An 11,615-nucleotide genomic window follows, 5' to 3' on the forward strand; every position below is an offset into this window, starting at 1 on the left:
TTTCAGACGATATGGTTTGTGGTGGCTGGGTTCTCACATTAGGAACGCGCACTAACGGCGGCAGACTAAAGGGCTCTTCACTTGTTGAACTGAAAATGTTTTGCGTTGATACAGCAGGTGTCGGTTCTCTAGGGGTACTTATAGAGGCACTAGTTACCGTTGTTGTTGCGAGGGCAACAGAACTGACATTTTGTACCGACGCACAGAGGGGCCAAACATACTAATTTTGCGGATTAATTGTGTCCAATCATGGACAATATTTTACTTTTATATATGTATTTGAATTTTTATTATTATTGTAATTTACAAATTAAATCATGAATTTCTTTAACTGTAATATTATAAATTTGTAAATTTACCATGTACTAAAAAGAACTCTCCAAATTGAACTGTCAAAGAGTTCTAAATTATAAATCATTGTATCCAGTTTCATAAATTGTAATTATAAAAAACACTTGTTATCTATCACTCGTGAAGTAATCATCTTCTCTCTCTTTTAAACCCCGCTTACATTTGTGAAATAAACAAAAATTGTTATTGAAAAAAGAACAAACCTACAAACAATATTATTTATTACCGGCAGCAGCCTCATTCCCATTCTCTTTCATATATTAGAAAGATATACTAATTCTTTCTTTTATTTTTTAACCCGCACGCAAACGCATATAATTATAATTACTCGGACAAGAGTAATTATAATTATCAAACTTCTGATAGATTGCCAACATTGTACCATTACCTGCTTTCCCAATCTAGAAGGAGTTTAATTTTTAACTGAATTTATTTCATGGTCACTTCGAACCGCTGAACACATATATTGAACCACAAAAATCCCTATAAAAGAAGCCAAGAATCAACAATGAGGTAAATTAAAAGCTCATCAATTTTAAAAACAGCCGGATAAGCAGTAAGTAAAAAACTATTTTTTTATAACAAGAAATCCCACTCACGCACACATACATATACGCATCATCAAAAAATATATTAAAACGCAGCAAACATAATCTCTGCAAAAAAAATTAAGTTATATAAAAAATAAAATATACAAGTCTCTCTCTCAAAAAAAAAAGAATACAAATCTCTTTTTCAAAAAGTTAAAGTAAAAAACTAAAACACAAAAAGCAACATACAACAAACGCAAAAAATCTCCAAAAAGTTAAATTACAAAAAAGGAAAATTACCAAAAAATATGTATATATGTAAAGGTATTTAAAAAGTGTAAAAAAAACAATTGTCAAAATCCCCATTAGAAAAGTGCAAAAATTGTTTCGTAAAAGTGAAAATTATATACAGAAAATTATAAAAAACCGTAAATTTGTACATAAAAAGTGTTACATAAAGAAAATAATAGCGGTTTCTTATATATTTAAAATTAAAAAAAGCCAACAATTGTATATGAAAATCTGTATATAATAAATAGCGGTTCCCTATATACCGAAAAGAACGAAAAATTTCTACATAAGTTGTGTCGCCATATTTGTGAAAAATACATAAAAATTAGCGGTTATCTTATATACAAAAGATAACGCCATATTGCAAAAAAATCGTTTCGCCATACTTGTTTTAATATACTGTTTTGTTTTACATAAAAGTTTAAAAAAGTTTTTATATAAATATAATTTTTTTTAAATTAAAAATAAAGTGCACATAAATACCGCAAAAAATTTTTTCCCCTACCCAATACATGTTTGCATACATACATATTACAAATCTCACTTATTACAAATTTCATAAATATCCCGTTTAAATTGTTTTTGCAATAATATTTCTCCAATATTATAAAGAAAAGGAGTGAAGAAAAATACAAAATAATATTTGTTGTATGGTTTTTTTTTTAAGCAAGTGTTTTAACAGTATAAATAAAACAAAAAATATACACCCAAAGAAAAAATAAGTGCTCGCTCGTAATTAAAAATTAAAAGAAAATATTACAAACATATTAAAGAGCTACAATAATAAAATAAATTTATTTTTCTGCTGTAAATCTCAAACAAATTACTTCATCTACTCAAAGTGATTCCTTAAAGAAAAAATTCAATCACAGTGAAATTTTTATTCTTATTAAAATTTTTGATCATTAGTGCTGATATTTTTTCTCGAGTGTAAAATAAATAAGAATACTTTGTGTTGTTCTCTCAATTTAAATATTTTGTTGTTCCTTAAACCCAAATAAAATTACATACAGTCCACTGTAAAAACAAAAAATTATAAGCAAAACAACATAAATAGAAAAACAAAATTAACAACACAAAGTTATTATTAAATTTGTTCACAATACTCTAAAAAACAAAGAAGAAAACTCGAAATATAAAGAATTAAATTAAAATAAAATTTTCCAAATTAATTAAAAAAGCAGAAAAATAATTTTTTAATTTTATAATCCCGTTGAATTATTCCAAAAATAATTTACAAAATAAAACTCAACTCAAAAAATTAAATAAAAAAGTGCAAGTGTAAAAGTGTATTCAAAAAAAAATCGCTTAATATTGATCGTGTTGACATCACTTTAATTTTTTTTTCATACATTCTCGCTCATTCTCAATAAGTGTTACCATCGTGTTTTTTTTAATAATTGATCGCAGAAAAGTGTTACCATCGTATTTTTTTATTTTTTCTTAAAATCATAAATAAAATAATTTCTTTGAAATAAATTTCATACGAATAAAAATTTTTTGGATTTTGTAAATTTTTTAAACTCAATTAGCGAAAAATTTTATTCGGGTCACTATTTTTAAATAATTAAATAAATTTAATTAAAATCTCGAAAGCAAATTTAAAAAAAAAATAATAAAGTAATTTAAAATTTTAAATCAATCGATTTTTTTTCGAAAAATTAAAATTATTAACCCTATATTTGCTCAATAACTATGGTAACATTTAAAGCTCATTAATACACTATTAAGCGAATACACTTTTAAACGTACACAATTTTCAGCAATTAAACAATTTTAACACATTATTATATTATATACATATATCTCATCTCCATATCTCAATATTTAATTTTGTTTCAGCTCAGTTCGAAAATCTTTATTGAATACATAATTTAACTAGATAAAAGTTATCTAGTGCTATTAATTAATAGCTCACAACAAATTAAAGATAACCGAATAAAAAATTTTTTTAAATTTTTAATCTGAAATTTTATAAATATTAACTCGAAAATCTTTATTCTCAGTTTTAATAAGCTATCTGGTGCTATTAAACAATAGCATATAACAAAATAAGGAGAATAAAGAAAATCGAATACAAAAATTTGTTTATAATTCAATATTGAAAACTTTTTTGCATGATTTCTGTCGTTATTCTCATTTATATTAAATTTTTAACAAGATACAAGTTATCAAGTGCTATTTCTCAATAGCCACATTACAAAATTAAGAGAATAACGAAACACATCTAAATTTGCTCTAAAATTCCAAAAAGGAAAAATTTATTTTGCTCTAAAAATTAAAATTTTTGTTTATTTCCGCGAGTTTGATTCATCATTTCAACTAGATATCAGCTCTAGTTTGCAATAATCGCTTACAAACCACGAGAATAAAGAAAACTAAATAATTTTGCTCTGAAATTCCCAATTTCGAAAATTTTGATCACATTGTGTCACTATTCTATTCTTATACTCAAATTTTAACTAGATAATTGGTATCTAGTGCTATAACCTAATAGCCCCTTTACCCAGAGTATTAAGAAATACGAATAATTGATTATCTGAAAATTTATAACTTTTTCTTTATGTTCATATTACTAATTTAACTAGATAATTGGTATCTAGTGCTATTAGTTAATTTTGGGAAATTTCTAACTCGTTGGTTTATATATTTGTCCTTAATCTTATTTATCTAAATTCCAATCATTTGATATCAAATAATAACCGCTACTCAATAAGGAGATTAAGAAAAACAAATAATATTTTAACAAAAAGTCGCAATTATCACTTTTTATTCTCATTTTGCCAGTTTAACTAAAGAGCTATAAGTCAATAGCTGCTTATACGGAAGAAAAGAAAAAAAATCTTATAGATTTTTATTCTCGTCTTTATAACTCAGCTTTTAATAGCTAACCACCCCTAATATATCGCTACTATAAAGAAATAAAAAACATTAATATGACTTCTACATCAAAATCAAAGTCTACTTCAGCTCCAAAAGAGCGCTTCGTATTTGACTGCGGTCATCTTCTCCTATTTTGCGAAAAATTCAACAGAACGCCTGTTGAAGAACAATCTGAATCTGTTCTCGAAGTCAAATTAAAAGATTTGGACACAAGATGGGTTAAAGTTGAAGCTTCTTATGAAGAAGTCATGTTAGCTTCTGATGACTCGATAATTCCCGAATTCAAAGAAGAAGCGAAAACTAATTTTAATGCATGCGTAGATGCATATTATTTATGCATCTCTCAAATTCTCGATTTAATTAAAGCTACTAGACTAGATAGTTCTAATGTAGCAGGGTTCGAGGCAACAGCCCGATACTCACTCCCAAACCAACCTCTCACTCAAAACTTTGTGCCAGATAACTCAAGTAACTGTATAAAACTTCCCCCTTGCGATACTGAAATATTTAAAGGCAGTTACGAACAATGGCCATCGTTTCGTGACATGTTCACGGCCGTATATATAAATCACTCTAAACTCTCTTCTGTCACAAAATTATACCACCTTCGAAATAAAACACGAGGTGAAGCTGGTGACATTGTAAAGAGATATCCCTTATCTCATGAAAATTTTGAATTGGCGTGGAATGCTTTAAAAACCCGCTATGAAAACAAACGTGTTCTGGTTGATAACCAAATAAAACTACTTTTTAATATTCCACCAGCAACTGCTGAAGACAGTGAATCAATAAGAAGAATACAATCTTCAGTTAATGATTCCCTAGCAACTCTGAGTACTCTTGGGGTAGAAGTACAAAGCTGGGATCCTATTTTAATACGTTTGATTTCAACAAAATTGCCAGATTTTACTTTATCCCTTTGGGAACAGTCTTTAACTTCTCCCCGTGAACTTCCCAAGTGGTCTCAAATGTCACAATTCCTTGTAGACAGGTATGAAGCAGTAGAACGCATTAACAGCATAAAAACTTCAAAAAATTCTTTTACTCTCACAAATGCACCTCAAACCAAAATTCAAACTTATACATCTCAAGAAAATCTGTATAATCCCGAATGTAAACTCTGTAACGAAATTCACTCGTTAAGAACATGTCCAAAATTTAGGACATTTACCGTACAACAGAGAGTGGATTATGTCTTTAAAAATAAGTTTTGTAATAATTGCTTGGGTTCATCTCATTTTAAAGCAAATTGCAAAAGTAAAGGAACTTGTCTCCATTGTAAAAAATCCCATCATACTTTGCTTCATATGAGACCAAAAATACAAAATCCCGCTCAAATCCCAGAACACTCTCAAAATAATGAAGAGTCAAAAGAAAATAAAAATATTACTCGTAAAACTTTGTCGAATTCAGCTCAAACTGAACAAAATAAAAATCAAAATGAACATCCCATATGTTCAAAACAAATTCAATCAAATTGTTCAATGAGTAATGAAAATATTCTCTTGCGTACTGCATTAGTACAAATTGATCATCAAGGTCAACTTTTTACTGTTAGGGCTCTAATAGACCCTGGTTCTCAACGAACATTTTTAACAGAAAAAGTGCGTAATCGTCTTCAGATGCCTTATCAAAATTCCCAATTTGAAATTATTGGTATTGGCGGGCAAAAACAAATAGCGAACAAAGAATGTGAATTCGTTCTATATGCTAAAAGACACAATTTAAGAATTCCAGTTAAAGCTATAGTAATGCCCAAAGTCACTAAATGGCTTCCAACATATTCATTCGAAATACCTAACTCGGCTGAGCTTTCTGAACTGGATCTCGCAGATCCAACTTTCAATAAATCTGCTCAAATTGATCTCATTATAGGGAATGATTATGAACATTTTATCAATTTAGAAGGTATAAAAAAGAATATATGTGGTCAAACTTCTGCTTACAGCACTGTTTTTGGTTGGGTTTTTAGTGGTCCCATTAAAACCCAAACTATCCAAACTTTTACCACTGAAGTCATATCATGTGAAACTACAGAACTGAATAACATATTAAAAAAGTTTTGGGAACAGGAAGAAATTCCTACTTATCATCCAAAAACCCTTGAACATGAAATTTGTGAAAAGTTTTATACTCAAACTACTACTCGTCATGAGAATGGAAGGTACGTCGTTAGACTACCATTCAAATCAGAATTTCCCGACAAAGTTTCCCTAGGCTCATCTCGATATATTGCATTAGCTCAATACTCCAGAATGGAGAAAACACTCGCAAAAGATCTAGAACTTCAAGCTCAATATAAATCAGTTCTGAATGATTATATTACTCTAGATCACATGGAAGAAACTTCTTCCAGTGAAATTGTATCCCAAGATAAATATTATTCCTTTTACTTACCGCACCACGCAGTTGTTCGCCCAGAACACAAAACAACCAAATTAAGAATCGTATTTAACGCATCAAGAAAATCAAAATCAAAAATCTCGCTCAATGATGTATTATATACAGGTCCCACTCTGCAAAATGATTTAATCACTATAATCCTTAATTGGCGAAAATACCAATATGTATTTAGTGGCGACATAGAAAAAATGTATCGTCAAATACTTGTTCACCCTGCTGATAGATCTTTTCAAAGAATTTTATTTCAAACTGAGTCAGATGGACCAGTTAAAGATTATCAATTGAAAACCGTCACGTTTGGCATAAATTGTGCTCCTTATCTCGCGATTCGGACACTTCTTCAACTCGCATCAGATTCCGAATTAACATACCCTAAAGCAGCATCAGTTCTGCGAACTGAAACTTATGTCGATGACATTCTCTCAGGAGGTTATTCGATTGAAGAAGCTCTTTCTGCCCAAACTCAACTTATTGAAACATTAAACTCAGCAGGGTTCCCATTAAAAAAAATTACTGCAAATAACCCCCAATTACTTGCTCATTTGCCCAAAGAAAATCTTTATGATTTAGATTTCTTACGTTTTCACGAAGCAAGTTCTACAAAAACACTTGGCATCAAATGGAATGCAATCACTGATACATTTTCCTATAGTTTTTCACCCATTGACGAGTCCCAAAAAATAACAAAACGTCAAATTTTATCATCAGTAGCAAAACTTTTTGATCCAGCTGGATGGCTTGCACCCATCGTTATCAGAGCAAAAATGCTGATGCAGCAGCTGTGGTTAGAACACTTGGAATGGGATGAAGATGTTTCATCTGAATCTCTTCAAAAATGGAATAGTCTAGTTCGAGATTTATCTCATATAGAAACAATTTCCATTCCACGCTGGTTACAATATACGCCATCTGATGAAATTCAAATACACGGATTCTCAGATGCCTCTAAAACCGCATATTGCGCTACAGTGTTCATTCGATGTAAAACACAATCTTATAATACGTTCGTAAATTTACTTGTAGCAAAAACTAAAGTAGCACCAATTCAAACTGTTTGCCTTCCAAGACTGGAACTAAATGGTGCAGTATTGCTAGCAAAGTTGGTAAATTACGTAATTTCTTCTCTAAATTTCAATATAAAAGAAATCTTTCTTTGGACTGATTCATCCATTGTGTTAGGTTGGCTCTCTAAACACCCATCTTCGTGGGAAACCTATGTCGCAAATCGTATTGCCGAAATTCATCGTTTAACGCCAAACGCAACATGGAAACATGTCCCAACACATGATAATCCAGCAGACTTGGGAACAAGAGGTTGTAAACCTCAAGACCTGGTACACAATTCGATTTGGTGGCATGGACCATCATGGCTAACTAAACCATCGTCAGAGTGGCCTAACAGAAATCCTTTAAAAACCCCAGAATGCCCAAAGAAAATAGTATCAATGCATTCAGAATCGCAACAAACAGATATTCTTGAAAGATTTTCATCGTATAGCAAAGCCTTACGTGTTATCTGCTATGTTTTTAGATTTATTAACAAATGTAAAAAAGTTAATTCCCCACCTCAAATCTCTTTAACTTAAGATGAAATGAAATTTTCAAAAAATAGACTCATAACACTCGCTCAAAAAATATACTATTTCGAAGAATATGAATGTTGCTTAAAATCTGAAGCTTTACCCAATAAAAGTTCGCTAAAATCGCTCAATCCAATTCTGGACTCGAACTCAATTTTACGAGTAAATGGAAGATTATCGCATTCATCCCTTCCCTATAGCGAACGTTATCCCGTAATTTTACCCGGTAATTCAACACTTTGCAAACTCTATCTCAAATATTTACACGAATATTTAGCTCACGCCGAATGTGGTCAAATGTGCCGAATGGTACAAACGGAATTTTATGTGTTCCGACTCAAGCCTCGTGTAAAAAATATAATACGACACTGTAAAACTTGTATAATTTACAAACAGAAACCATGTTCTCAAATAATGGCTCCTTTACCTCCTACCAGATGCAATTTGTCTCTACCTTTTCAAATAACAGGCGTTGACTTTGCTGGGCCCTTTGAGCTCAAAGCATCAGCTTTACGAAAATCAACATTTGTCAAAGGGTACGTCAGCGTATTTGTTTGCTTCAGTACGAAAGCTGTGCATTTAGAAGTATGTTCCGATCTGTCTTCAGCGGCATTTCAAGCTGCATTTTCTCGTTTCGTTGGGAGGCGAGGACTACCCCAAAGGGTAGTATCTGATAATGGTAGAAACTTTCTAGGGGCCAGTAGAGAACTTTTACGAGAATTTTCCTCTTTTATAAAAAACGCATCTCAAGATACAGCTCAAAAGTATTTGACACACGGCTTTGAGTGGAAATTTATTCCTCCACACGCTCCTCACATGGGCGGCTTATGGGAAGCCGCCGTAAAAAGTTTCAAATTTCACTTAAAACGAATTACTGGTGCTCAAAAATACTCATTTGAAGAATTTTCAACAATTCTAACTAGAATTGAAGGCGTACTAAACTCTCGCCCAATCTCAGCTCTATCTGAAGACCCATCAGATCTAACTGCCCTAACCCCAGGACATTTCCTTAGAGGAGCCCCGATAATGGCTCTCCCAGAACAAGATTATCAAAATATATCTGTTATTAATAGATGGGAAAAATTAAAATCAATGCATCATCAATTCTCTATTCGTTGGAAAAATGATTATCTTAAAACTTTACACAAACGCTACAAATGGAAAAACTCTAGTACAAACCTTAAAATCCAAAAAACTTATGTTGGTTCAGACGATAATGTACGCATTGCCGACGTAAGAATAAGCTCAGGAGTTATAACTCGGCCCATCGTAAAATTATGCTACCTACCCTTTTTAAGCGAAAATCATGATTAAAATTTTAACTTAGATTAAAATTTTAATCCCATTTACATAATATAATTATTTCTTTCAGCAATCTCTATGTAAACATTATAATTACTCTAACACATTTCATTTACTAATTAATTAACATTTCTCATTTTTACACTTTACACACTTAACATTCACACAATTTCCGCACTAACCGCTCCATTTAATCTTGTTTATCAGCTACTTACACTAATTTTCCCCCATCTAGAACCAACCGAAGACTAACCGCCAGTATCGCAGCGAATCCACTCAGCCAAGCGAACGAAGAAGCCAAAGCCGCAGCCATCACCGCAGACCTGCCATCAGACGTCCAAGCGAAATTCATAATCGCCAGCATAGCCGATACCAAGCCCGCAGAGATCCAGAGATTTATCAGTGTAGAATATGTTTGAGGTTTCACGCCATAAGGTTCTGCCCAAAATTTCTAAAAATGACAGTTATCCGAAGAGCAGAAATAGTCACTAGACACAGGTATTGTGTTAACTGTTTGGCTAAAAGCCACGTGGTACTCTCTTGCACATCGATGGCAAGCTGCCGCAAGTGCCACAGGTATCATCATACTTTACTACACCCGCCAAATCTAAGGATCACAGTTGGGACCGACACACCTCAACACCGGCGCAAAATTCCACGGTCGACAATCCATCGCCCACAACAGGATCAAACACCAAATGTTCAACCAACCGATCAACAACCACAACAAAATCTGCCAACAGAATCGAACCCAACTCTAACCACATCACCAGCCACGATGATTCTCATTGAAGCGATCAAATCATTAGCTGACGTGCTATGTGCTACCAATAAGAGGCCATCTGTTGCCTAAAGCCAAGGCCGGCGGCATGTCCAATCATGGACAATATTTTACTTTTATATATGTATTTGAATTTTTATTATTTTTATTATTATTGTAATTTACAAATTAAATCATGAATTTCTTTAACTGTAATATTATAAATTTGTAAATTTACCATGTACTAAAAAGAACTCTCCAAATTGAACTGTCAAAGAGTTCTAAATTATAAATCATTGTATCCAGTTTCATAAATTGTAATTATAAAAAACACTTGTTATCTATCACTCGTGAAGTAATCATCTTCTCTCTCTTAAACCCCGCTTACATTTGTGAAATAAACAAAAATTGTTATTGAAAAAAGAACAAACCTACAAACAATATTATTTATTACCGGCAGTTATAAATACGTAAGCAGCCTCATTCCCATTCTCTTTCATATATTAGAAAGATATACTAATTTCTTTTATTTTTTAACCCGCACGCAAACGCATATAATTATAATTACTCGGACAAGAGTAATTATAATTATCAAACTTCTGATAGATTGCCAACATTGTACCATTACCTGCTTTCCCAATCTAGAAGGAGTTTAATTTTTAACTGAATTTATTTCAAATTGAAAAAACAAATTTCAAGTATCGTGAAAACTGAAAGTGACAGCTTAAAGATCACAGAATTCTACATCAGCAGGCAAAAAAATTAATGTGAAATATTAAAAGGTATTTTTATAGTCACGTGTTGAAATACATATTGTGAGAAAAAAACCTAAAAAATTTATAAAAAAAAAAAAATTGCGCAAATAAATACTATTTGTGATAGGTAATTTAAAAAAATTAACAAATCTAATTATGCAACCATCAAGTTCAGGTATTTATTGATATGTTTTGGTTAAATTTGAATTATTTGTGGAAGTGGCTTTGATATTAGTTTTTATATTGGAAGTGCAAAAAAATGGATTTTGTCAGTTCAAATGGCCATAAAGTTATTAGCTGGGCTCAGCTGGGCAGAGAATTTAATATAATTTAAAAGCCTGGACAGTTAGGCGTTGTTTCAGAAAAAATTAGGTTGCGCATCGCTGCGCCTCTTAAGTTATATGTAAATTAGTAAAAGCTTTACCCTTTAAGTCTACCATCAAAAAGCACTTTGCGATAAGAGATGTGCAAGTGTTGCGATTAATAATACGAGAGTCACGTGTGAGTCAGGCCTGGACGTGGCTATATTCTTGTATTATAATGAGATAAACAATAATAAACTTTTACCAATTACTTTTCTTTATTTCAGTTTAGTTTTCCATCCATTGATTTTCTAATCGTGAATGAATAGCACGCGGAATTTTAACAATTTAACTCTTAAAATTTTTTTTTTGTGATTAATACGAAGTTTTTTTTTGTTGTTAAGTATCATCTTAAAACAATATGGTAGTTTTTTTATCAATAACATGCATAAATTTAG

At 31.4% G+C, this 11,615-nt stretch overlaps 2 protein-coding genes across 2 annotated transcripts in view; one reads left to right on the forward strand and one right to left on the reverse strand.

Annotated features, from left to right (window-relative positions):
• Positions 1-11,615, reverse strand: part of LOC135951841 (short stature homeobox protein-like) — a 194,935-nt gene that overhangs the window by 129,500 nt on the left and 53,820 nt on the right. The gene's annotated exons all lie outside the window — the stretch shown is intronic.
• On the forward strand, positions 4,109-8,044 carry LOC135950560 (uncharacterized). The gene has a single exon (XM_065500096.1). The coding sequence runs from the start codon at positions 4,109-4,111 to the stop codon at positions 8,042-8,044; it is 3,936 nt and encodes a 1,311-aa protein (XP_065356168.1).

The sequence above is a fragment of the Calliphora vicina genome, chromosome 2, assembly GCF_958450345.1.
Source record: "Calliphora vicina chromosome 2, idCalVici1.1, whole genome shotgun sequence".
Lineage (NCBI taxonomy): Eukaryota > Metazoa > Arthropoda > Insecta > Diptera > Calliphoridae > Calliphora > Calliphora vicina.

What these genes read in the sequence shown, in the direction of transcription:
- LOC135950560 (XM_065500096.1), top strand. Translation starts at nt 4,109, where the DNA reads ATGACTTCTACATCAAAATCAAAGTCTACTTCAGCTCCAAAAGAGCGC.